Below are 23,451 nucleotides of genomic sequence, written 5' to 3' on the forward strand. Positions count from 1 at the left end.
CGAGCCTGAGAACTGGACAACTACACGCGATCTACCGGTCCAAACTACAGTCATGGTGTGACATTCTATTTGATGTATTTTGTGATGACATGAAATATGAAGGCAGTTTTAAATGGATTAGCGCTCACATCCGCCACGCTAACATAACTATCCCAGCGAGAAACGAAAGGTCTCACGCATTCGTGAAACCTTACAGCGCTTACCGAGTTCGTGACATGGCGCCATCAAACACTGAAATAAACCACTACCGGCGCGGAGAACTACCTTCAAGCACTAGAGAATCAGAACGTGAAACATTTGCTCGGAAAAATGTCCATCGTTCACCGGCTCGCTAAGCATAGATCTATCAGCACTAGAGAATAACAGCGGCATACCCCACAGACCGCAGTCCCTATGGAAGACGCGAGGGGAGACGGACAGTGGCGCGGAAGGCTGGTCCGAGCGCAGACGACTCCTTACAGCTGCGGTCAGCGTCGGGAGCGAGTGCTGCGCGCCTGTCGCGCCGGTCTTCCGCTCTCCGCCGGCTGCTTAGACTGCTTTCGAGTAGAGCGGCCGCCGCGGGCCGACCGGCCGGCCGGGCGGGGCTTCTCTTCCTCTGATTCTTCTCCCTTCTCTCCATTCTCTTCTTCCTTCTCTTCCTCCTCTTCTGCGTCCTCCCCGGAGCTGGCGGCGGCCCGCCGCGCCGCGGGGGACACCACCTCTTCCTCTTCCTCGGCCTCCTCCTCCTCCGCGGAGGACCCTCCGTCGCTCGACGAGGCCGTCCTGCGGCGCGTGGCCCGCTGTCGGCTGGCGCTCAACGCCGAACGGCGCGGGGTCAGGTCCGCGGGCATGTTGGCCGCCTTCTCAGCACCTGTAGAGGCACACGGAGAACTTGTTATCGCAATGGTACCACATTATCATCACACCACAACTCAGCTACATTTATAATTTATTGATGTCTAACATTAAGCCGTCACAAGATAGGCCTAACGTTCTACATCAAACGATCAATTTCCGTAACGCAACGGAGAAAAGACTCAATAATCTTAAGTCTCGTGATCTGCCAGCGAAGCCGCCGGGCACTCACGCGCTGCTTTGGCGGCTGCTGCAGCCTGTTTCTTGGCGGCCGCGCGGTTGGCACCCGTGGCCGCGTTGTCGTCTTCTACGGCCTTATCTCGCGCCTCCTTCAGTCGGGTCTCGAACTCCTCGCAGGTGGCGCGTGCCTCGCCCGACTTGGACTGGAGGGGAGGAGTTATATGTCAGACGGTTTAAAGATGTGAGAGCAATGTCGGGCGAACGCTCGATGTCAGAGGGACAAAAAGCAGCCGCACGAGCAAAGTCTTCATTACGGAAGCGTTGCAGCGTTCACGTCATTCGTTACTCAAGCCATTCGCGTTTACATTCTGCTTACCCCCTGCTTGGCGTCGTTCCCGATCTTGCTAAAGCAGTCGAAAACGTCCTTTTCGTGGAGCTTTTCGGCGAAACACGAGAAGTTCTCCAGAAGTTTCTTCACACACCGATCACTGTTATGGTGAAAATCGATAAGACACAAGTCAAATGCAGAACACGCAGCAAGGTTGGACTTTTCGGAGAAAAACGGGTCTAGAACAAAGTCGAGTCTAATTTATTTCTTTGAACTACTTCATGAACTAAAACAGTGGTAAAAGGCAGCCCTTGGGGTTTCACGGTGTTTGGTTATTGCTCGGTCAATGGCACATTTCAAGAGAAAACAGCAAATTATTAACCCCAGCTATCGACAGACGGCACCTGTGTCGTTGTATAACAGCCCTCCGCAGCCAGCTGAGCATCCTGACCTGAAGTTGATGAGTGACAGGCAGAAGGCGAGGTCACGCCACTGCCGGGGCTCGGCCGCCGCCCGCAGACGGTGGCACAGCTTCTCCACCAGGGACTCCAGCTGGCGGTCCTTCTGGATCAGTCCGAGCACGAACCTGCCGCAGAGGGGACACGGTCAGGGCCAGACTCGGCATCAGAGGCGCTGGCGGTGCGACGAGTCCGCATGAAGCGCCCAGCATGGCAATTGGGGGATTAAGGCGCCCGAACTACATTCGGCGTCTATTTACGCATTATTCATCCATACGTTTTTACGTATACGCATCCAACTTTTCCTCCTGGACATTTGTAGCTCATCCTCCGAAAACGTCAGCTAGAATTTCATCAGCGGCTGTTACATCGCCAAACCCAAAGCTACAAACACGCTAGAAAACTGACCATGGGCACATTCCTAAAAGTTACAACAGCATCACATTAACGGATTAGTCGAGTAAGCTACAATCACCCTAACCCGGCTTGGATAGCACCAGGCTGCTCCTCGGAGCCTTCCTCAAACAGTACTCACTGCAGGACGGTGCGGAAATCGTCCTCCGGCAGGCCAACCTCCGGATCGGAGAGACGCGACACGATGTCTGGCAGCACGTTGTACAGCGCGTTACCCTTGTGCGCCAGCTCGCTGAAAAACTCCTTCGCCATCACTGAAACAAGGGAAGGACACAGGGGAGTCGGGTGAGTGCCGGAATGGATGGAAATTGTCAGGTAGGAGTTAGGCTCCAGGACGCCACCGAATATTTATCCCAGTAGGACGTTCGAATTCGAAAATAGTGACTTAATATAAGACGGTTTGTTTTTCAGCTGAATATTAAAACACCACACGCAAGGACATCGTCCTTCGGCATTCATCGATCGCACTCAATCCGGATGCCCGTCTCTCCGTCTCTTCTATCTATCCGTCTGTTCAACTTTCCTGTCTGTCCGTCTATTTCACCCTCCATCCGTTCACCCTCACTATCCCACGATACCCACAAATCCGCCCGCCGGGCCACCCACTATTCCGTCCGTCAGCCCCATCCATCCATCCGTGTCTGTCTGTTTCACCCGTCCGGCTCACCTCGCAGTGTCTCCTCCGAATCGACGAGCCGCTCGGCCACCTCGGAGATCTGACCTTTGACCTTGACCATGTCATTGAGGATCAGATGGGTAAGCACGGTCAGCGTGGTCCGTCGCACCCGCACCGAGTCGTCTCGCAGTCTGCCGGGCAGAGGTCACACACGGGTGTCACACAGAGACACATTGGGTCTGTTCCAGTCGCACTTCCCAAACGCCTCTATAAAACTCCTCCAAGAGCAAGATAGAGGAGGTTGGAGCAGGGCCCTCCTTGGCTTTGTAGGGGCTAGAGCTGCCACTGGAACAGGGAAGCAATCTTGGAGGAGTTTAGAGGTGTTAGGCCTGTTAGGAAGTGCGACTGGAACAGACCCATTGAAACGCAGCAAGGGAGGGAGAAACGCATTGAGGCGTCACATAGAGACATCTCGTGCGGCGCAGGTCACACATTGCACCAATCAGTTACTAGGCAGATGGCGAGTTGAGCACATACATCGGGCCATCTAAAGAGGCACACAGGCGCACTGCCGACAGCTCACCTGGCGTAGATGTTGGGCGTCCACGGCTCGACGAGGTTGGGGAAGCGGAACAGCATGTCGCCCAGCGCCACCAGCGTGTTGGAGCGGATGATGTCGTCGTTGGAGCGCTCCAGCACCGTGAACAGCAGCTGAACGGGAACGACGCGGTCATAACCAGAGAGAAATGACCATCGATAAAAAGGAATTTTATTAGCGGAAGCAGCCAAATTGGACTTGAAACGCACCACACAGAGAAAGCGTGACTCGATATTGGAGACATGTTATGCGTTATTACGCACTTCAAACGTAAAACATTTCAGTACGGAACACATTCAATCGAACCACTGCCGTTTGTTTGTAGGGGCTTTAGGGCAAACAGACTACAAACTAGTACAAAGCTCATTTTGCGCCCACTGAATACGTCCACTGTGAAATCATTTGGCAGATAATATGTTAGTCGACAAAATGTGAACAAATGAACAGCACCACACCCCACCACCACCACCAGGACCGGCCTTCTCACCTGCAGGTGTTCCTCACAGACCACAGAGGAGACCAGCATGAACTTGGAGAGCGCCAGCGCGGCGGCCCGTCGCACGTTCCGGTGCTGGAACCGCTCCGGCTCGCTGTTTATCTCCACCAGCAGCGGCCTGGAGGGCACGAGGAGCGGTGTCATCCCACCCGTGGCGTCCTAAAATACCACTGCTTGCCTGGTAGCGTAGGTAAATGTGTAGCGAAGTAGAGTGGAAGACAACGAAAAATGGGGATATGCTTGGCTGCAGTAGCATCAGTATCTATGTGGAAATGCATACAATACCGATAAGAGTCTACAAGCCACGTGCCAACCAAATAAGCCAAACGCCTGTCCATTGGCGGACTACAGAAAATAATTACTTTGAGACTTAAGAGCTATTCTGAGCGCCGCTGTCACCAATCTACCACACTGCACTTGATCCCCTGTCGGTCTGCACCAACTCTTAGGTAGGCCCGACAGACCCTGTGTCGGCCGACCCACACTCACAGACCCGCCCGACCCACACTCACAAGCAGGCCGCCAGATCCCGTGTTGGGTAGGCCGTCAGACCTTGTCAGGTAGACTACCAGACCCCAGGCCGTGTCGGCCCGCCAGTGCTGCACTCACACGTAGGCTGCCAGACCCCGTGTCAGATAGGCCGCTAGACCCCATGCCGTGTTGAACGGCTTACACTCACACGTAGGCGGCCAGACCCCGTGTTTAGTAGACCGCCAGACCCTATCAGTCAGGAAGGCCGTCAGACCCCAGCCCAGCCCGTCCCAGCCTGCCCGCACTCACACGTAGGCGGCCAGCAGTCCGTCGCCGTTCACCACGTGGTTTTCGCACAGACTGCTGATAAACTCGGCCTCCGTGTCGTTGGCGGCCGCTCCCATCAGCTCCTCATCCTCCTCGTCCCCGTCTTGTGAGAGCTGTGGGGGAGAGGGAGAGAGAGAACTGAACCATCTCAGAATTTTCCGTTGAAAAACTGCCTCCGAAAGCACCCGCCGGCCCCGTGGAGTAACGGTTAGCACTCAGGACTCTAAATCCTGCGATCCGAGTTCAAATCTCGGCGGGACCTCGGTTCCTTTTGATTTTTGAAGATAAGCGCGAGACACCAGTGTCCCAAAATTACAATTTGACTTGGGTGTCAGAGTGGAAAATTCGAACCCTTAAAGGCCAATAAGAGTGGAAAATTAGAAACAAAATGTGGGATATTAACTCAGTAAATGAGGAAAGCGGCACTGATTCTCAAGGAAGTTTAATATTACATCGCCGGAGTTAGGGGTTTTCCACTCACTTATGCCAAAGAGACATTTGAGAGTGGAAAATTCACTTTGAAAATCAAAAGTGAGAGTGGAAAATTATTCACCCTTGGGTGTCATCTCCCGCCCAAACCAACAAATTTTGAGACACTGCGAGACACTAGGAAAAAAAAAACTCGCATATCACTATTCACACAAGCCGGACTGCAAAGTATGGCACGCAGGTCGACGAGGCGCACCGGCCCAAGTTCAAAATCCGCACCAACCATTCAAACGGAGCCGGAAAATCCGCACCAAAGCGAGCCGAGAGCCCAAAATATCCGCACCGAACTAACAGGCAATTATAATGCAAGGGACTTCATTCATCTCACTATAATTATTTCCCCTCCAATTACAGTTTCACGAGCAACGCTCACCACGGGACCGCGACGCGCACTTGTACCGGAAGTTTGAAATAGAGCAAATAGACGGATGCCGGTGACAAAGGGCACCGGAGGGCATATTGGGTCACGTGACATTCGGAACTTCTCCCCTCTCTGTGGGCCTTCCACATGCTAAATGTCACGTATGAATTTGACGAGCCTTGATAAAATCGCCCCAACAAACTTTCGTACGAATAAAACTAATGACGTCATTCCAAAGTAGCGTGCTGATTGGCAATTCAAACCAGCTGCTCGCAAATGTGACATACCAGTCACCACCGCAACCGGCAACCAGTCTTCGTTCTAATGACATCGTCATCACGTTAATTTCTGAGGCGGGAATGATTTGTTCTGCCGCAATTGTAAGTTCGTAGAGTAAATTTAAAACCTTTCTCTGTCCGTGTCCGTCACCGTGCGTCACCGTGGCTGGCACGCATTTGTAGGGCTTTCCAAAGAACAGTCAACAAGGAAACCCGGCCAGGTAAGAAGACCAAGCGAAGTCCGCACCGCATCAAGGTCCAAGCCAAATCCGCACCGCACCAGGCAAAATCCGCACCGCACCACTCCAAAATCCGCACCAGCCGAACAAGCCCGCACCGACGAGATCTCGTCGAAATTGCCATAGTTTGCAGTCTGGCACACAAGAAGCATGATACGTCATCCCTAAATGATTCTGATAATATACAGATACACTGAACGACAGAACAGAGCGTGCGGAAATACTCTGACAAAAGTTTGTATATGTAATGCATGCTGCCAAGCCACCATCTCGCCTTCCACAGTTCCATACTGCTCACCGCTCACAGCTCAGGCACCGCTTGTTTGACCCAAGATTACTGGTTTGACCCTGCCGCAGTCAAAACGATCGAGGTCCCGCCGAGATTTGAACTCGGATCGCAGGATTCAGAGTCCTGAGTGCTAACCGTTACACCACGGGGCCGGTGAGAAACACGGGACAGCAGCCTCCGTGAAAAACGAGCCGTCTGATAATGAGCCCGCACCTTTCATCCGCATCACCCGTGACGTTTAGCCCAAAATGTATACCCCAGCAGAGCAGTTGCAGTGCCTACTGCCTGCAAAACAAGTTTGACCACGGAGCTATTAACGACTGCGACACCGCGCCGACGAATCTGTCAGAACCGGTCTGATTCGAGCGCAACCCGCGCTTACCCACACAGTCACACACCATCCCAACGCATCAGACGAATCCCCCATCATCCCATCACCGTACCGTCACCCTACATAGTACATACCCCTACCCGTCCTGCCCAACCCTCCAGCACTCACCCTGCGCCTGGCGTGCACCGGTGTGCCGCTGGCCGATCCGGGCGTCTCCTGCGAGCCGCGCTGGCTTGTCTTCCTACCAGCCGCCTCCTCTCGGATCCTATTCCTTCGCTTCAGCTCGGTGAACACGTAAACGTCGAGGTAAGTGAGGTGGCAGATGGCCGTATGACCGACCACGGAGAGCCAGCGGGCCATCTGAGCACTGCCGGCGCCCGCTACAGCGGCGTTCAGACGGCGCAGTAGAGACTCCATCAGCGAGTCGGGACGGTCCGACAGCTGGGGACGAACAGAGGGGGACGAGTTATACAGCTGGGGCCAGGGAGAGGGGAGATGGTTAGAGCTGCGGACGGGCAGCGGGAGACGGTCAGACAGCTGGGGACGGGCCGGGGAGACGGTCAGACAGCTGGGGACGGACAGAGGGGGAAGGTCAGATGGCTGGGGACGGACAGAGGGGAGACGGTCCGACAGCTGGGGAGGGGCAGAGAGGGGGACGGTCAGATGGCTCGAGCCGGGAAGAAGGGAGACGGTCAGAGCAGCTGGGGACAGGTCGGAGAGACGGTAGTACATAAGGCCTTGGGTAGTACGGTATAGCTGGGTACGGACCGGGGAGATGAGTTATACAGCTGGGGACGGGCCGGGATACGGTAATATGGCTGTGAACGGACAGGGGAGACGGTCACACTGCTGGGGACGGACCGAATTTATCATGCCGAAGCCATTGTCATTGTCGAAAAAGTGCATTCCTTTCTGTCAGACCACAGTCCGCTCTTTACTTCATCAAAACGGAGTACCGTCAGCCTTGTCAGGTCATAGAGGCCCAAATACACAGAGTTTGCTACACCTTTTGAGTACAGAGGTCTAATGATAGGAACTACATAAAGACTGACACCATCCCGATCCCCCGTCCCGACCTGGTAGATGACTTCGAGGGCCGCGTGCGCCATGGGCGTGTAGAAGACGTCCTCGGTGTGCGGCAGGCCGGCCACCAGGATGTCGGCGAGAAGAGCAAACAGCTGGTGGTCCGGAGCCAGTCTGGTCACAGAACAGGGGGGGGGAGTGAATCAGACGTCTCCACATTACACAAGGACAATATACCCAGCTGCAGGGGGGATACCCTTTGTTTTCATCACAGTAGCACTTCTGTTAACTTGAACCATCTTATCAAACAAGGATAATTACATAAACTCTTGAGTCGCCGCGCCTTTTGTTACGCTACACACGAACTCACATTATTATAGCAGAATATCACCTTGAAAATAGCTCAGACTGTCGAAACCGTGGTAGCACATACCCTTTTGCAGCTCGGCCTTTTGCAGTATCAACCTCTCCCGTCTCCCTATTTTATGGGGTTGCAAAAACTGTATTTCCCAGCCCACTCAAATTACACCTCAATCCACCATCAGTCAACACAACCCCAGCGACTGACCTGAGCGGCGGCAGCGGGTCGTCGGCGCGCGGTTTTTTGGGCGCCATTTTCAGCACGGCCGTGCAGATACTCTGTATCATTCGGAAATCGGGGGGCTTCCCGTCCGTGCCGCCGCCGCTGCCGCGCAGACCGTGCTCGACCAGGACGTCCAGGTTGGTGCTCACTACACTCGGCTCGGCACTGCGGAAACACACAAAGAGGTAAATATAGAAACACAGAGTCACAGCACTGGCTCGGCGCTATCAAACAGTGAGAGTGACAAAGACAATCAGACATACAGAAACTGACAAACATACTTAATCGACCCTCGACATCAGCATATAGGCAGTTATAGATCCACACCTACAGACAAAGGCATACAGACCGAAAATCAATGAGTTAGCGACAGTCCGAAAGCAAACCTGCGTCGAGTGGATAATATTGGGTGCGACGGGCACCAAACCTAAAATATGAATGGAACAGCTCACACAGGTTATTATTGAGCACTATTGTAACATGTGGAAAAATGGGACCATTTTGCACAACATATGAATGAATCCGTACACCAGAAGTACGGATAGACCCAAACAGATCGCCCAACGTGGGGCTCGAACCCACGACCCTGGGATTAAGAGTCCCATGCTCTACCGACTGAGCTAGCCGGGCACGCCACAACGCCGTCAGAAGCGCAGTTAAATAACGGAGCGCCAGCTGTCAGGCGCTCCCAGCGCGCGGCTGCTCCAAACGTCACCCCTCCTTACCGCCAACCCCCGCTCTCCCTCCGCCCCGTTTCTCTCACCCGGCCACCATGCCGATGAGTATAAGCGCGGCGCGCCGGGCGGCCGCCGGCTGCTCGCCAGCCGTCCCGGTGAACCTCTCCCAGAGCAGCTGGATACAGGCGGGCCCGATCTGGCCGGAGCCCACCAGCTGCACGACCAGCTCCTCGAGAGCGGTCAGCTCGGAGAGAGAGGCGTCCTCACAGAGAGCGGACAGGTTGGTCACCACCTGGTGCGCCCGGAACCTGCAGAGGTACCGGTGGTTAGACGACGGATCGGAACCATCGACAGATCACTCAGGCAGGCTTCCCATATTACATGGTTAAACACGAAACAGTGCCGCAGCAATAATACAAAATAGTAAATAGTTACCATGACATGCTTACATGAATTATGGTATATTTATGATTATCGCTCGATACATAAACTTCGCTGAAACAACTGACAGGATTGGCCACAGGAGCTGACCACTCGGCACATTACACACGTCACACGCACCTCTCGTTGCCCTCGGTGGGAATGTAGAGCCGCTTGTAGGCGTCCACCACGGCCTCTTTGATGCCCTTCTCCTTGGACCAGATCAGGTTGAGCATCTGTCTGATGCCCACCATCGCCTTCAGAAGGCCGAACTCGAACGCTGCATGACGGGTGAATACCAGTCAAGCCACCAGAATCAAATAAACTAAACCGGTCATAATCCAGCTCCAGACATTGATGAGATTTAAACCGTAAAACGAGCAACTTATGAGCGCATCCCTCTGGACTTGGTCTGCACATGCGTGCACGTCCGCTATAAGAAACCAAATAAAGACACCCTGATTCTAGGAAGTTTCGACTAATTTAATCGAGGACACGGCATGTGCTTTCAAAGCGACAGACGTTTCCATCCAGTCCGTATCAAGATGATTCATCTCTCACCGGTGACGAAGAAGGACACAGCCTCCAGAATGTCCGAGGTCTGAGCCGAGCCCAGAAAGCCGCAGATGTCGGGAATGGCCTCGTCAATCAGACGGGCGAACACTACCGAGTCCTGCAACAAGCGGGGAAATCTGTCATATGTCGTTCTGTGGTTGTCGGAAGGGAGATAATAGTGTGGGACGGTTACGAGTTACGACCCATAATTGCAAGAAAAAAAAATCGATCTCAGTGATTAAATGAACATCAGTAACACAAACAAGCGAAACTTCCTAGCAGCTCAGGATGACTCATCGAAGTTCCGAGTTGGTGACTGGTGCTGATTGGAAAAGTAGCTAAACGTACTGCGAAGGAAAACAGTCGTCAAAAGTTTCCTACGCCAGTCGAAACAAGCAGCTGCGTTCCCTGGCTCACGTATCCGAACTAAAACCAGCGTCCATGATGCAACAGCCTGCTCTCCACACATCTCACCAATCTCCAGGAAAGAGCGCACCTTGAAGTAGAGCACCATCATCTTCTGCTTGTCCACCTGCATCTGCTTGTCCGGATCGCCGGTGGCGTCGGCAGCCATGACCAGAGCATCCAGCGCCGCCGCCAGCTCCTCTCGCGTCATCGAAACAACCTCCTCCTTCGCAGGCTCCTGCTCCTCAGAATCCTGGCTCTCCTTGGCCGACTCCTGGGAATCCTTGGCCTCCTGGGAGTCCTTGGCGGGTCCGCCGGCGGTCGGCAGCAGGCCCGGCAGCAGAGCGGGCTGAGCCAGCAGCTGGTCAGCAGCAGCAGCGGCGTCCAGCTGACCGTCAGCCGTCAGCAGGGCCAGTAGCTGCTGACGGGACTCCTGCAGCGACGGGTCGGCTGTATCTGAGGGAACGGCATTGACGCCGTCTGTCAGGAGAGTCGACACTGATAGGTTCACAGCGGTCATTAAATCAACATCGGACTATCATGAAGTCTGCTCCGACTGAATGACAATAATCGACATCGAATGGGACCCAAGGGTCAAGGCCCTCTAAAAACAAGGGTTAACCCATCTGGGTATGTTCATTGCTTACCTTTTACAGCTGCAGCAGTCAGCACCGTTTCGATGTGCTTCCTGGCCTTGTTGACGGCCTTGGTGAGGACATCCTCCTCCTCCTCTTCTTCCTCTTCCTCGTCGTCATCGTCCTCTGCCTTTTCCTCGCCGTCCTCCTCCAGTTCCACGCCGAGCTCGGCCAGCTTGGCCCGCTCCGCCTTGTACTGCTGCTCCAGCTCGGCCACCGGCAGCTGCCAGACGTTAGCGGGCTCATATTAGTACGTACAGTTACACAACCACCGGCAGCTGCCGGACGTTAGCGGGCTCATATTAGTACAGTACCTACGGCCATAGGCAGCTGCCGAACGCGGCAGGCTCATATTAGTACAGTACGGCCACCGGCAGCTGCCGGACGTTAGCGGGCTCATAGTACAGTACGGCCAACGGCAGCTGCCGGACGTTAGCGGGCAGGTTCATATTAGTACAGGACGGCCACCGGTAGCTGCCGGACGTTAGCGGGCTCATATTAGTACAGAACCGCCACCGGCAGCTGCCGGACGTTAGCGTGCTCATATTAGTACAGTACCGCCACCGGCAGCTGCCGGACGTTAGCAGGCTCATATTAGTACAGTACGGCCACCGGCAGCTGCCGGACGTTAGGGGGCTCATATTAATACAGTACGGCCACCGGTAGACCGGCAGCTGCCGGACGTTAGCGGGCGGGCCCATATTAGTACAGTACGGCCACCGGCAGCTGCCGGACGTTAGCGGGCTCATATTAGTACAGTACGGCCACCGGTAGAGCGGCAGCTGCCGGACGTTAGCGGGCTCATATTAGTACAGTACGGCCACTGGTAGATCGGCAGCTGCCGGACGTTAGCGAGCTCATATTAATACAGTACGGCCACCGGTAGACCGGCAGCTGCCGGACGTTAGCGGGCGGGCCCATGTTAGTACAGTACGGCCACCGGTAGCTGCCGGACGTTAGCGGGCTCATATTAGTACAGTACCGGTAGCTGCCAGACGTTGGCGGGCTCATATTAGTACAGGACGGCCACCGGTAGCTGTCGGACGTTAGCGGGCTCATATTAGTACAGTACGGCCACCGGCAGCTGCCGGACGTTAGCGGGCTCATATTAGTACAGTACCGCCACCGGCAGCTGCCGGACGTTAGGGGGCTCATATTAGTACAGTACCGCCACCGGCAGCTGCCGGACGTTAGCGGGCCCATATTAGTACAGTACGGCCACCGGCAGCTGCCAGACGTTGGCGGGCTCATATTAGTACAGTACGGCCAGCGGCAGCTGCCGGACGTTAGCGGACTCATATTAGTACAGTACGGCCACCGGTAGACCGGCAGCTGCCGGACGTTAGCAGGCTCATATTAGTACAGTACGGCCACCGGCAGCTGCCGGACGTTAGCAGGCTCATATTAGTACAGTACGGCCACCGGCAGCTGCCGGACGTTAGCAGGTTCATATTAGTACAGGACGGCCACCGGTAGCTGCCGGACGTTAGCGGGCTCATATTAGTACAGTACCGCCACCGGCAGCTGCCGGACGTTAGCGGGCTCATATTAGTACAGTACGGCCATAGGCAGCTGCCGGACGCGGCAGGGGTAACGGGAGAACGCTAGTATAGCGCTACCAATGGTGCCACATCAGCACGGCATGGTCAGTGGTCATCAGGCATGCTAACATTGCCAGTTGGCCTAGCAAAAATATGAAGGAGCTGCATATTTTCAGTGACACACAATATATCGTTATTCGCTGAGTGTTGCCACAGCTGCTGTTACCTCAGTAGTAGGTAACAACCGCTAATAAAGTCAGATTGTTCAACGCACCCATCGAACTCGTTTCCTAACGTTTCTGTACTATCATCTAAGCCCCTTTTCCCATCTTTATCAGCCTCTCCTCCACCCACCTTGGCGGCGAACGGGTTGGCCTGCAGGAAGGCGGTGACGAGCTGGAGCGCGGCGCGCCGCACGTTACTCGACGTATCCCTCAGTCGACCGACGGCCCGTCGCAGTACCGCGCGCTGCCAACTGAGCGGCACTGCACCCTCCGACACCAGACGTTTCCAGATCTGCAGAGCCTTGGTGCGCACGAACGCGTGTATGTCGTGCATGTGCTGCTTGAGCGCGTCGAGAAAGTCGTCCCGCAGAGCGCGCTGCCTCTGCTCCAGCTGCTCGCCGTTGAGCACGTGGCTGATCATGTCGCCCAGGATGGCCAGCACCGCGTTACGCATTAGATAAGACTGGCGAAAGGGACGGGAGGGAGGAGTGTCAGTCGGTGGTACTGCTCTAGCTGTTACGCTTCAAGCGATACTAGGGAAGATGAGAGATGGGGACAAATTCACATCACCTACTAAATCTACTGACAACCATGATAGAGCCCCATCTGTTTTGTTAAGCTTAAAACGCTAAAGTTTACTTCCTTCGACCTACCTCTTCACAGCCCTTATCTACCCAGCAGCCCCGCTTCCCCTCGCCCTCCGCCCAACATACCTCGCCATCCAGATGGCCGATGAGTAAGCAGATGTTGTTGAGCACCAGGTCAGGCGCCTGCACGGCCACCAGGCTCAGGAACTCGGCGTAGTGGCGCGTGGCGGCACCGTCCTTGGCCAGGTCCTCGGCGTCTGTGCCGGCGATCTCCCGCACCATGTCGTTGATGAGGCCGCGGCCCTGGTACTCGAGCGCTATGGTGACGGCGCCCTGCGCCAGAGGCGCCGGACAGTGCTCGTACTGCTGCAGCATCTGTGGAAAAGGGGGTGGGGTGGCGTGAGACGGTGCTCGAAACGGGACTGGGTGGCGGCAGTGATAGCAGTGTGAATTTTTAATCGGCCCCACAAGTCAGCGGTGAAACCAAGCCACCATGCATTTTTCTTACGCTGCTAGACTGGTGCGGTGTCGCAAAAAGACAAATATAATTAGCGTAATAAGCCAGTCTCAACCCAATATAATGCCAAAGAGTAGCTCAAAAACACATCACGACCTAACGCAAACCTTGAGGCCGGTGAAGCCCAACTGCCAGTCAGCCACTGCTAGCACACCATTCCCGTTCACACAGCCGAGGTAGCACCACCCGACCCCATCCGTACCTGAATCATCTTGAGGCTGCAACTGAGCGAGTGCCCGTAGGAGCGCACCAGGGTGCCCAGCACCTGGAAGATGCTCTCCCGCAGCTGCTTGTTACGGACGTGGCCCACGCTCGTCAGCGACAGAAAATGATAGCACACGTTTCCAATCGCGCTGAAGCACGGGGAAGCCGAGTTAGAAGCGGCAATAGACGTCGGTATTCGGTCACATGCAGACAGCAGAAGGCACTTAATGCTCACAGCTAGACATTTTGGTAATGTACACAAGTAGCCATGGCACAATGACCAATGACGTGCCACTTATAGGATTGCATTTAGTCTTTGGATATATTAGATTATTGACACAGCAACGCTTTTCAACATAAAACATGAAAATCCATACACAATAGTATCAAGGTCTACGCACCAAATGTATCAAGGTACAGATCTGTCAGAACCAGGTCGACCCTAACCATAACGCTACTCCCCGAGTCGAGCCTCCCATCCCGGTATCCGCACACCACGTTCCCACTGCGCACGTGCACGTACTTGACAAACTCCTCGTCGGGCACGGGCGGCTCCCAGAGCCGGCGCAGCTGCAGCTGCAGCACCGCGTACAGCTGGCGGAGCACGCGGAACCGCTGCGGCTCCCAGTCGACCGTCGACTCCTCCGAGCTGGCCGATTTGGCTGCTTTCCTCTGGCCCTATGAGTCGTAGGACAGTGGGACCACGTCAGTACGGTATGGACTAACGTACGGTACGGTATACGATGTGGACTCACAGGCTGTGGCAGCCCGGGGAGTAAGAACCGTTTAAAGGTGGAGCGCACCTGAGTGTGGACTGTGGAACACATACTTAGTGAGGTAATCCCCCTCGATTCGCTTCAATATATCGCTCCCGTCAATGTCACAACTGTTAGGATAGTCATCGATTTTGATTGTGATAAAACGATAAGCGGGAAACGGCGTCTGAAGGTAAGTAAGTCACACAATATATTAGTTTTCTCATACCGCCAAAGGTCATGCCACTTAAGTCCAGGGCTGCGGAGTGGATGGATTTTCGGCGACTCCCACTCCGACTCCGACTCCAGCTCTCAAAGACTAACTCTGACTCCGACTCCGACTCCCGGCAGAACTGTCGACTCCAACCGACTCCAACTCCCGACTCCGACCCCGCAGCACTGCCAGGTCTGCGGAGTCGATAAATTTTCGGTGACTCAGACTCCGACTCCGGCTTCAAAAACCGACTCCGACTCCGACTACGGGAAGACCTGTCGACCCCAACCGACTCCGACTCCGCAGCCTTGCTAAAGTCATTAAGCGTCAATATCTCCCTATTGGATATCTTTGACAATGGGCTCATAGCTGGCAAAATAGTCGCAAAAAATTGATGGCTGCATCATGAAACTTATATAAAATCGCTCAATTTTACCTCAAGACTAACCGTATTGTCGCCCAGAGGGTAGACATAACCATAACGAAGTCAACTTAAAAAGTGTCCTCGAAATTCTAAAAGCAATCGTTGATGTCGCTTAGACATGTATGTACTTCAATCAAGGCGTGATTGTCTCATCGTTTCAATCAACAGCCTCATTGATAGAATATTTATACGCGTAATAAAAGGAGAGCGAAAAGGCAAAAGACGTTAACACTGACCATGTAGTCAGGGTGAGTCAGGTCTTCAAAATCGGCCTGTGTGCGATCGACCATCCCTCCGTGACCTGTTCCAAATATCGTAGTGGTGCTGAACAAGACCCCAAAATGAAATCCCTTAGTTGAGCCCCTGGAGAGCATCAAAACAAACAAAACACGTATCTATTCAATCATAGCCTCAGTCTTTTCTTTTATTATTAAGATCACAATAAATCGCAATGCATGCAGTACAATTAAGGCGCATCATCATATCCAGATGGTAGACCTCTAGACTGCTGATAATGCCATACATCTGTGATACGAAACCAGATTGAGCCACAACGCCGCTTGTCATGTGCTTCTGACAGCGATGAAGGTTAGATGGTAGGCGACAGTGTCAGGTCGGATCACTGGGGTCATTTTTCACTTTGCATACACTGAATTGTTCTGGTTTCCAGAGTGAAATATGGCCTCGTATGCCAAAACACACAATCAATAGACATTACGCACGTAGCACGTTGGTCAATACGGATCCTGAAAAACGAGCACCAACGCCAACGTAACTGCTCCAAAGATGCCCACACCGACTGATGCTCTTCTGGCACCCCTACTCGGCAATATGTGGCCATCCGTCTCTTTCGTGGATTCGTCATCAGGCGCTGCCAGATCCTGGCTTATCGCACCGTTCAGTCGAGTGGAGGAAGGCTGAATCATTTTGAAAGCCGGTTCTGACTCCGGCGTTGTCAGAATTGCGTCTGAGCTTGGCAGACTTGCTGTTGTTGGTGTTGCTGCTGCTGTCTCCGCCGTCGTTGTTGTTCCAGCCGAAGCTGTTGTCTCCGCTGTTGATGTAGTCGGCATTTCGGTCATCACAACAGCTGGCCTTACGGCTCCACGCAACGGCGTGAGCTTTTCCGACAGTCCGGTGAAGTCGCTGCCGTGATCGACAGGAAACGGTAGTGGTTGCGGCTCGATGCGCCGAGTCTCGACGGGCACACACTGGCCGCCGATCCTTTGGTGGCCAGCCGTACAGGGGAGCCAGATGACAGCGCCGTGGTAGTTGACATTAAAATTAAATCCGTTGGCAACACCAAAGCTCCAAGCCACAATCAGATACATAAAAAGGTGGTGGTAAATCTGGCGATGCATCTTCTCCGGGAATACTTCTCTTCACGATACGCAAGAAAGCATTAAAAGTCTTCGATTCATTAATAGCCTTGTCTGCAAATCAAGAACAGCTCGGCGCTCACAGTCTCTTGTGGAAACTCCCAACGTCACTGGCAGGGCTGTGTTGTTTGCTGACTTTCAAACCTAGTGTGAATCCGCCCGGATCACTTCGTGGACGCGCAGTGCAGCAGTCTGTTTCACAAAGCAGCGCCTTGTCCAACTGTCCTCTGCACCCTATCAGTGATCACTGCGAGGTCGCCGTGCGGAAGTCAGAAGGCAGAGTAGTGCGCGGGAAAATCCGCAGTAGAGATGAAGTATTTCATGGTCGCTCTCCATACGGGGATATTACCAAGAATGTCGGTAGATAAGCCGTCGGATAGAAAGCGACAAAAAAATGACGCAACCATGATGATGATGATGATGAATTGGGATTTTTGGGCGCCCGGACTACAGTGATCTTCGGCGCCCAATGACGCAACCATATTCATTGGCAAACATAGGTATGTTCGGCTTAGAATAGAATTGCGCTATTTTCAGAATGAATCGGAATGAAACTGAGAACTGTGAGACAAATCATTCATTCGCCGACAGTTGACAAAACATAACTGTGTATGGGGCTTCTGAATGTAAATATGATCGAGTGTCACAGCTGGTCTCAAGGGCAGCGCCGTAAAAAAAAAAACCTGCACCACTATATTGCAACACTGTCCACCTCCTACCAACGGATAGGGGAGGAAGGGAGGACATATAGCACGAATAAGGCGGTCGCCGTATGTAGGTAATACCGGGAAAGAGCACGAACAGCCTACTCTTTCCTTTTGTATCTGGAAGCAGGAAGCTAGTATCTACCAGTGCGTGATGTCTATTGTCTATTCATTTCCATCCATAATAAAAGGGGCGTAAGTCCGCAAGCTTCGCCCGTGATGATGGCCGGTGCCCAGCCTCACCCTTCCCGTGATGGTCACTGCCCTGCCTCACCTTTCCCGTGGTGATGTTCATTGCCCTGCCTCACCTTTCCAGTGGTAATGTTCGCTGCCCAGCCTCCCCCTTCCCGTGGTAATGTTCGCCGCCCAGTCTCACCTTCCCCGTGATGATGGTCGCTGCCCAGTCTCACCTTTCCCGTGATGTTCACTGCCCTGCCTCACCCTTCCCGTGATATTCACTGCCCAGCCTCAACTCTCCCGTTGTGATGATCGCCGCCCAGTCTCACCTTCCCCGTTGTGATGATGTCGGCCGGCTGCTGGGCGGCATCTTCGAACGCCTCGGCCAGCTGACACAGCACGTACGTGCTCATCTTCAGCAGGTTCAGGTACCTGAGTCGCGTCTCCGAGTCCAGACAGTCCTCTGACTCCAGCAGCGCCGACAGGTCCCCGGTCAGGTAAACGAAACCTGCCGATCAGCCAGAGGTGTTTAGGCACGTATGGGTTGGCTCCGCACAACCAAATTGGTAGGTACAAAGATGTGGCCTATCACAAATGTCATACAATGAAAGCATTGATAGCAATAAATATGAGTATTGAAAGTCACATCACCATGGCAAAAAAAAAATATATATTAAATCAACCAAGAAGGTTGCAACATACCTTTGTTCACAGTTTCCCATATCTGCTCTCGATCAGCAGTCTTCAGAGACGAGAAGTTAACTACGGAGCTGAAGAGAAGATCAAATTTGTCCAGGACAAACTCCCCCCGATCAGTGGACAGAGCGACAACAAGATCTGAAAACGGATTAATAATTAATAGCAACACTAGCATTGATGATGAACATACATTGATGTAGGTAGGTACCTAGATACCATTTTGTTTAGGTGCCTTCTTTTGCTCATGTGTGATTGATCATTTTATGCATATAAGTCATTCACTTAATTTCTGATAAATTCATGGGATATTCATATGACAGTGATGATAATTTGGGGATAAGGGAGCCCAGACTGCAATGCTCATCCATGCCCAGACAAATTAATATGAAATGTTTCTCCATTTAGTACTAATTGCTGACTAGAAAGAGCATCCACTACCAGCTTTCTTGCCATCGATATTAAAAATGATAATCGTTATGATGATATTGTTAAAAATGAAACGATATTGATGGTCAGAATATGAATGCCTAGCTAGTAGCTAGCTAAACCCAGCCTCACCATGTACACTGCTTCGTAACTCTCCCACATCAGAGACATGTCTGACAGTATATCCTCCACTGCTTCCTGCCTCCAGAAGGTCATCCCTCTGGATTGGTATCATAAACTCAAAGTGAGACATCTTTGCCTGGAAAAGAAATAGTTACTTACCCATGTGACAAATTAAGCGTGTTACATTTAACAACAAGATAAGACATAAATGATAAGGGCATGGACAAATCAGAGATCACCTGAACTAATGACCTGTGTGATTGCAAAACACATTGCATAAAATACCCAGAAACAGAGCATGGCATGTCACCCAGTCTGCAAAGTATGGCAATTTCGACGAGATCTCGTCAGTATGGGCTTGTTTGACTGGTGCGGTGGCCGGTGTGGTGCGGATTCAGTAAAGTGCGATGCGGAATTGGTGGGTGACGGACATCGCATGACAGACCAGACGAGATAGATGAGGAAAATCGAAAAAAAAAAACATTGCTGGAGCTTCGACATCACGTAATTCAGTGTGCTCTCGGGTCTAAATGAGTGTGCAGTGGTCAGAACGGACTGCCAGTGCTGGTGGTCCCATCAAGCACGTGGGTCGCCCGCAAGTTCGCACTCTTTGCACTGCTACCACAACACGGAACGCACCGCACGGCTCTGCGAGGCGCCGGCGGTAGAGTGAGAGAGATGAGCACGACCGATGAGAGGGATTTGATATTTGTATGGCCGATGCAGATGAGAGGGCCAGAAAATCACCGCTCCGCCGCTTCAAGCAGTCAAATGCGAACACTATATCTGGGTTTCTGTTTTTGTAACTGGGGCCTTCAGAAGTTGTCAAGTTGTTTAGCTAAGTGGCAGTGTCGACACCATTAGGGTAACCATAATACATCGCACAATAATCACCCTGGATGAGTCGCCGCCAATACAAGAGCCAGATAGGGTTCTTATATTGGCGTGACATGCTCTTTGTTCTTGACGCAGTGCGCATTTCTCGCTTCGTTTCCATACTACTGATATGGGAGGCTTGTGGCTCATATCAATAAATAAAGTCAGTGCGGCTTTCAACTGGTCACTTGTGCGGGTTCGTGGCAATTTTTCATACCCTCGGCCAGCTTCGGTGCGGATTTTCCGGCTCTGTTTGAAGCCCAGACTGGAAAACAGCCATACACTACGCCGGGCGCCCGTGAGACCCTCTTGCGCCGAAATTCGGCGCAAGCGATTTTGCGCTGAAATTTCTGTGATTTGCGCCAAAAATTAGGTGCCTATTTGTGCGAAAATTAAGCGCTTTTTATTTAAAGCACATGTGCACATCTACCGATCAAGGCTATATGAACCAGACAGAGTGTTCCGGGCCTTGTATGCTCTCCCATGTTTGAGCGTCCGAATGAGTTTTTCATTTCCACAGAAACCCAATACCTCAATAGTCTTAGCGCACTCTAGCTTCATGCCGTGAAACAAAGGTGGAGCCGTGAGTTCCGGGACCACAAATTTGTGCCGATGTTAATATCGGCGGAGCAGTGTGTTCGAGGGTGGGAGTGGCAGCGAGGGCCGGGCAGCGGAGCAGCATGTGCTCCGGCACATCACCCTCTTCTCGGCACACGGCGCAGAGCGCCGCGGGGCACCGCTTGTCTGGGCACTGCTGGCACGCCGCGGAGTGGAGACAGCCGATTCGGTGCCGTATTGGAGCGAGCGGCCCCAGTGGCCCGCCCTCATCTGGTGCACCGAAACGGCATCCTCTCGGTCCGCTCCGGGGATAGGGAGCGGCGACGTGCTCCCGAGGAGTGGCTTGAATAGTGATTCTGAGCAGTTGTCGCGCCACTGATGCGAGGCCGCACAGTGAACCGCCCTGGTCAGCGAGTGGGCGTTTGAGGGCAGGGCGGCCGCCTGTTTTGCCAGGTCGTCCGCGCTCTCATTCCCCTCGATACCGCAGTGGGCAAGAACTCACTGCAGTATTGCTTAACGACGCTTGGCGATGTTCATTTCAACAAGGTCTTCCATACCTATCTCCACGCCGAGGGTTGAGGCCTCACCTGGGCAGCCGCTTCTCCGCTGAGTTCGAGCGGTTCACCAGTTCGAGCACGCGACGACCGGGGCGGGGAGGTCTCGTCCCGAAACCTCTCCAGAGCCGCCCGCGGGGCGAAGCTGCTGCTAGATTGACCAGCGTACCGCATAAATTCGGTGACCGTCTTTCGCCAAAAAATTATGCGACCGCCGTGTGCCGAAAAATTCGTCCGCCGCCATGCGCTGATTTCGGCGCATGCGAAGTTACGCCGGCCGGACGTGCGCGGAAATTTTCGGCACAATCCCGCCACTACGTCGGACATATTCAGCATAACGTGTACCAATTATTTCCAGTCTGGTAATTGAAGCATCAGTGCGGATTTTGAGCTTGGGCTGGTGGGCACCTGGGGGCTGGGCGGTGCGCCTCGTCGACATGGGAGCCATACTTTGTAGACTGGCATATCACCGATATAATATATGCTAAAAAATGAATAACGCAGGCCAAGATAACTTCAGGCCGATTGCCGACTGTGGCAGGCTTGGCAAGTGACAAGTGAACACTTGTGAGTCACTATCTTCCTAACTGACAAAAAAATATCAAGTTAGAAGAGATAAAGCGAGATAAAATAAAATAAAATGAGTACGTACGTACCTACCTAACAATAAACATCCGAGTCGAGTCTCAGTGGTGGACATTCTGATTCGGGGGAGGTAAATAAAGGGCACGTATTTTGGGACTGCAACACAAATTATAGCACTTTGAAATAATATTACTTTAAATTCTTCTCATATGTTATGTACCTATATGTTATCATTACCTATAGGTTGTTAATTATTAGATTCTGTGAGTGATACATTTTTAAACTTGTATTGTTAATTTTTCTGGAAATTCAGTAACAGTTATTGCTGCATGCCAGGTGGCTAGCTCTCCGAAATGGCCACTGCCTCAGCTTGATACAATTTGATAACTGATATCTAAAATGATATCTAAAAATAAAAGATTCATGCCACAACACCAATGGATTGGTTCACAATTCACATAAGCTACTTATGGCACTTCTTCACAGGAAGTGTGCAAAAGAGAGCCGAACAAAGTACCTACAAATCCTGGAAAATACTGTAACTTGCCTTTTTATGTTCCGAATTTTCTAAATATTACAATTACTAGAAAAAGAATCAAATTTTACAAATTTGACACTACCACTGATTGTTGTTTGCGCCAGATTCGAACCAAATAATCCAGCTACGTTCGAAAATTAGCGCGGATCAAAAAATGCTGACGAGTAAATTATGAATGTATGATCTAGCGGCTAATACACACAAAATAAATTCGAAGTTCAATTAGTTTTCTACATTTTAAAGTGGTTTTTATCTAACATTGAGTTGAGTATAATTTTTCGGGTGGGACTAAATGCTTACTTCGAAATCTAAGCTACGTTGCGGCATTGGCGGTTATGTGCGGCGTGTATGCCGCATTATTAGTAAGAGGCGACCACTAAATTAAAGACTCAAACGCTCCGACCGGTTCTCAATGAATAACACTGCATACCAAAAATGCCAACCGCTCTCGTCATAAGATATTCAGCTTTAAATAACTAGGTTATCTACATCATCATTTTGAACCAAACTAATACTTTCAACTTAACTCACTCATTCCTTCCTTTGTTGTCTCCAAACAGTCGTTCGATTGTCTGGAAATCGTATGCTAAATCCCGTACCTGTATGCGACTGGTGCATATAAAGGCCGATAAAAGAATTTGAATGGGCTCTGGCATGCGATTTCCTGGCTACCCAAAAAAGTCTGTTTCAGTCTTGCTATCAAAACATGACCTCGCCCGCACAGGGGGGGGGGTGGATGCAACCCCCCTAAGGTTTTTCGCGAATAACTCGCTTAAAAAGCGGCTGATCGCGACGAAACTTTCAGTACCCTCGCATTGATCAATTTAACACCCATCCTGAAAATTTCATGACCCTGACCCAAATGACCTTTGACCTGTGACCTACTTTTCGAGACCATGTTTGGCCGGAACCGCGATTCAGCGTATGTCGGCTCGCATTAGCAGCGCGTTTGCAGTCTTTTCGTGGTTTCAAGCGTTCAAACATGTGATATGATGTTGCCCCCATGCATTAGGGTGGGTGTCAAGGTCACCTGAAGGTCAGGTCAGGTCATTGACCTTTGGTGACCTCGGTTCACTTTTTCGAGTTTGACATGTTTCTAGGTCAGTTTTTTCGAGCTGAATTCGAATTAAGCAACCACATGAACGTTAGTACAAAGTAGTTTTGGTGCCTTCGTAACATGTTACGAGGCTGTCAGAGGCGGTTGACACCTACTACAAATACCTGGCAGGACCTCTACTGGTTGACCTGACCTGACCTAACCCGACCTGGCCTAAATGAATGAAGACATCATCTGTGATCAAAACTAGCATGATATTCGTGATCAGCACCCCGAAAAACCCCATAGCAGCCACACTACGACGT

The 23,451-nt window shown here is 52.3% G+C and overlaps 1 protein-coding gene and 2 non-coding genes across 4 annotated transcripts; all 3 read right to left on the minus strand.

Moving 5' to 3' along the window:
- Positions 1-134: 134 nt before the first annotated feature.
- Positions 135-22,374, minus strand: LOC122392072 (condensin complex subunit 1-like). Of its 2 annotated transcripts, none has more exons than XM_043386700.1 (25): positions 22,099-22,374; positions 18,988-19,114; positions 18,433-18,567; positions 18,060-18,238; positions 14,604-14,758; positions 14,079-14,229; positions 13,486-13,734; positions 12,903-13,235; positions 11,020-11,230; positions 10,464-10,828; positions 9,974-10,085; positions 9,554-9,692; positions 9,079-9,300; positions 8,301-8,480; positions 7,786-7,906; positions 6,878-7,150; positions 4,705-4,835; positions 3,916-4,042; positions 3,414-3,541; positions 2,882-3,021; positions 2,336-2,468; positions 1,794-1,928; positions 1,391-1,502; positions 1,067-1,217; positions 135-850 (listed from the first exon to the last, which is right to left on the minus strand). In XM_043386700.1, the coding sequence occupies exons 2-25, from the start codon at positions 19,106-19,108 to the stop codon at positions 468-470; spliced, it is 4,386 nt and encodes a 1,461-aa protein (XP_043242635.1). In that variant the 5' UTR covers positions 19,109-19,114; positions 22,099-22,374; the 3' UTR covers positions 135-467. The 2 variants fall into 2 exon arrangements, with proteins under 2 accessions (XP_043242635.1, XP_043242548.1); XM_043386613.1 differs by lacking the exon at positions 22,099-22,374 and adding an exon at positions 21,623-21,852.
- Positions 6,459-6,530, minus strand: Trnaq-cug. Its single transcript has one exon. It is a non-coding gene; the product is annotated as a tRNA-Gln (tRNA).
- Trnak-cuu lies at positions 8,873-8,945 on the minus strand. Its single transcript has one exon. It is a non-coding gene; the product is annotated as a tRNA-Lys (tRNA).
- Positions 22,375-23,451: the final 1,077 nt, after the last annotated feature.

The sequence above is a fragment of the Amphibalanus amphitrite genome, unplaced genomic scaffold (assembly GCF_019059575.1).
Source record: "Amphibalanus amphitrite isolate SeventyFive unplaced genomic scaffold, NRLGWU_Aamphi_draft 000003F_arrow, whole genome shotgun sequence".
Lineage (NCBI taxonomy): Eukaryota > Metazoa > Arthropoda > Thecostraca > Balanomorpha > Balanidae > Amphibalanus > Amphibalanus amphitrite.

Coding starts and splice junctions, on each gene's coding strand:
- LOC122392072 (XM_043386700.1), bottom strand. CDS start 19,108: ATGTCTCACTTTGAGTTTATGATACCAATCCAGAGGGATGACCTTCTG. Junction 18,239..18,432: donor ATGGGAAACTGTGAACAAAG/GTATGTTGCAAC, acceptor GCTGATCGGCAG/GTTTCGTTTACCTGACCGGG. Junction 9,693..9,973: donor TGTGTCCTTCTTCGTCACCG/GTGAGAGATGAA, acceptor CCCGTCATGCAG/CGTTCGAGTTCGGCCTTCTG.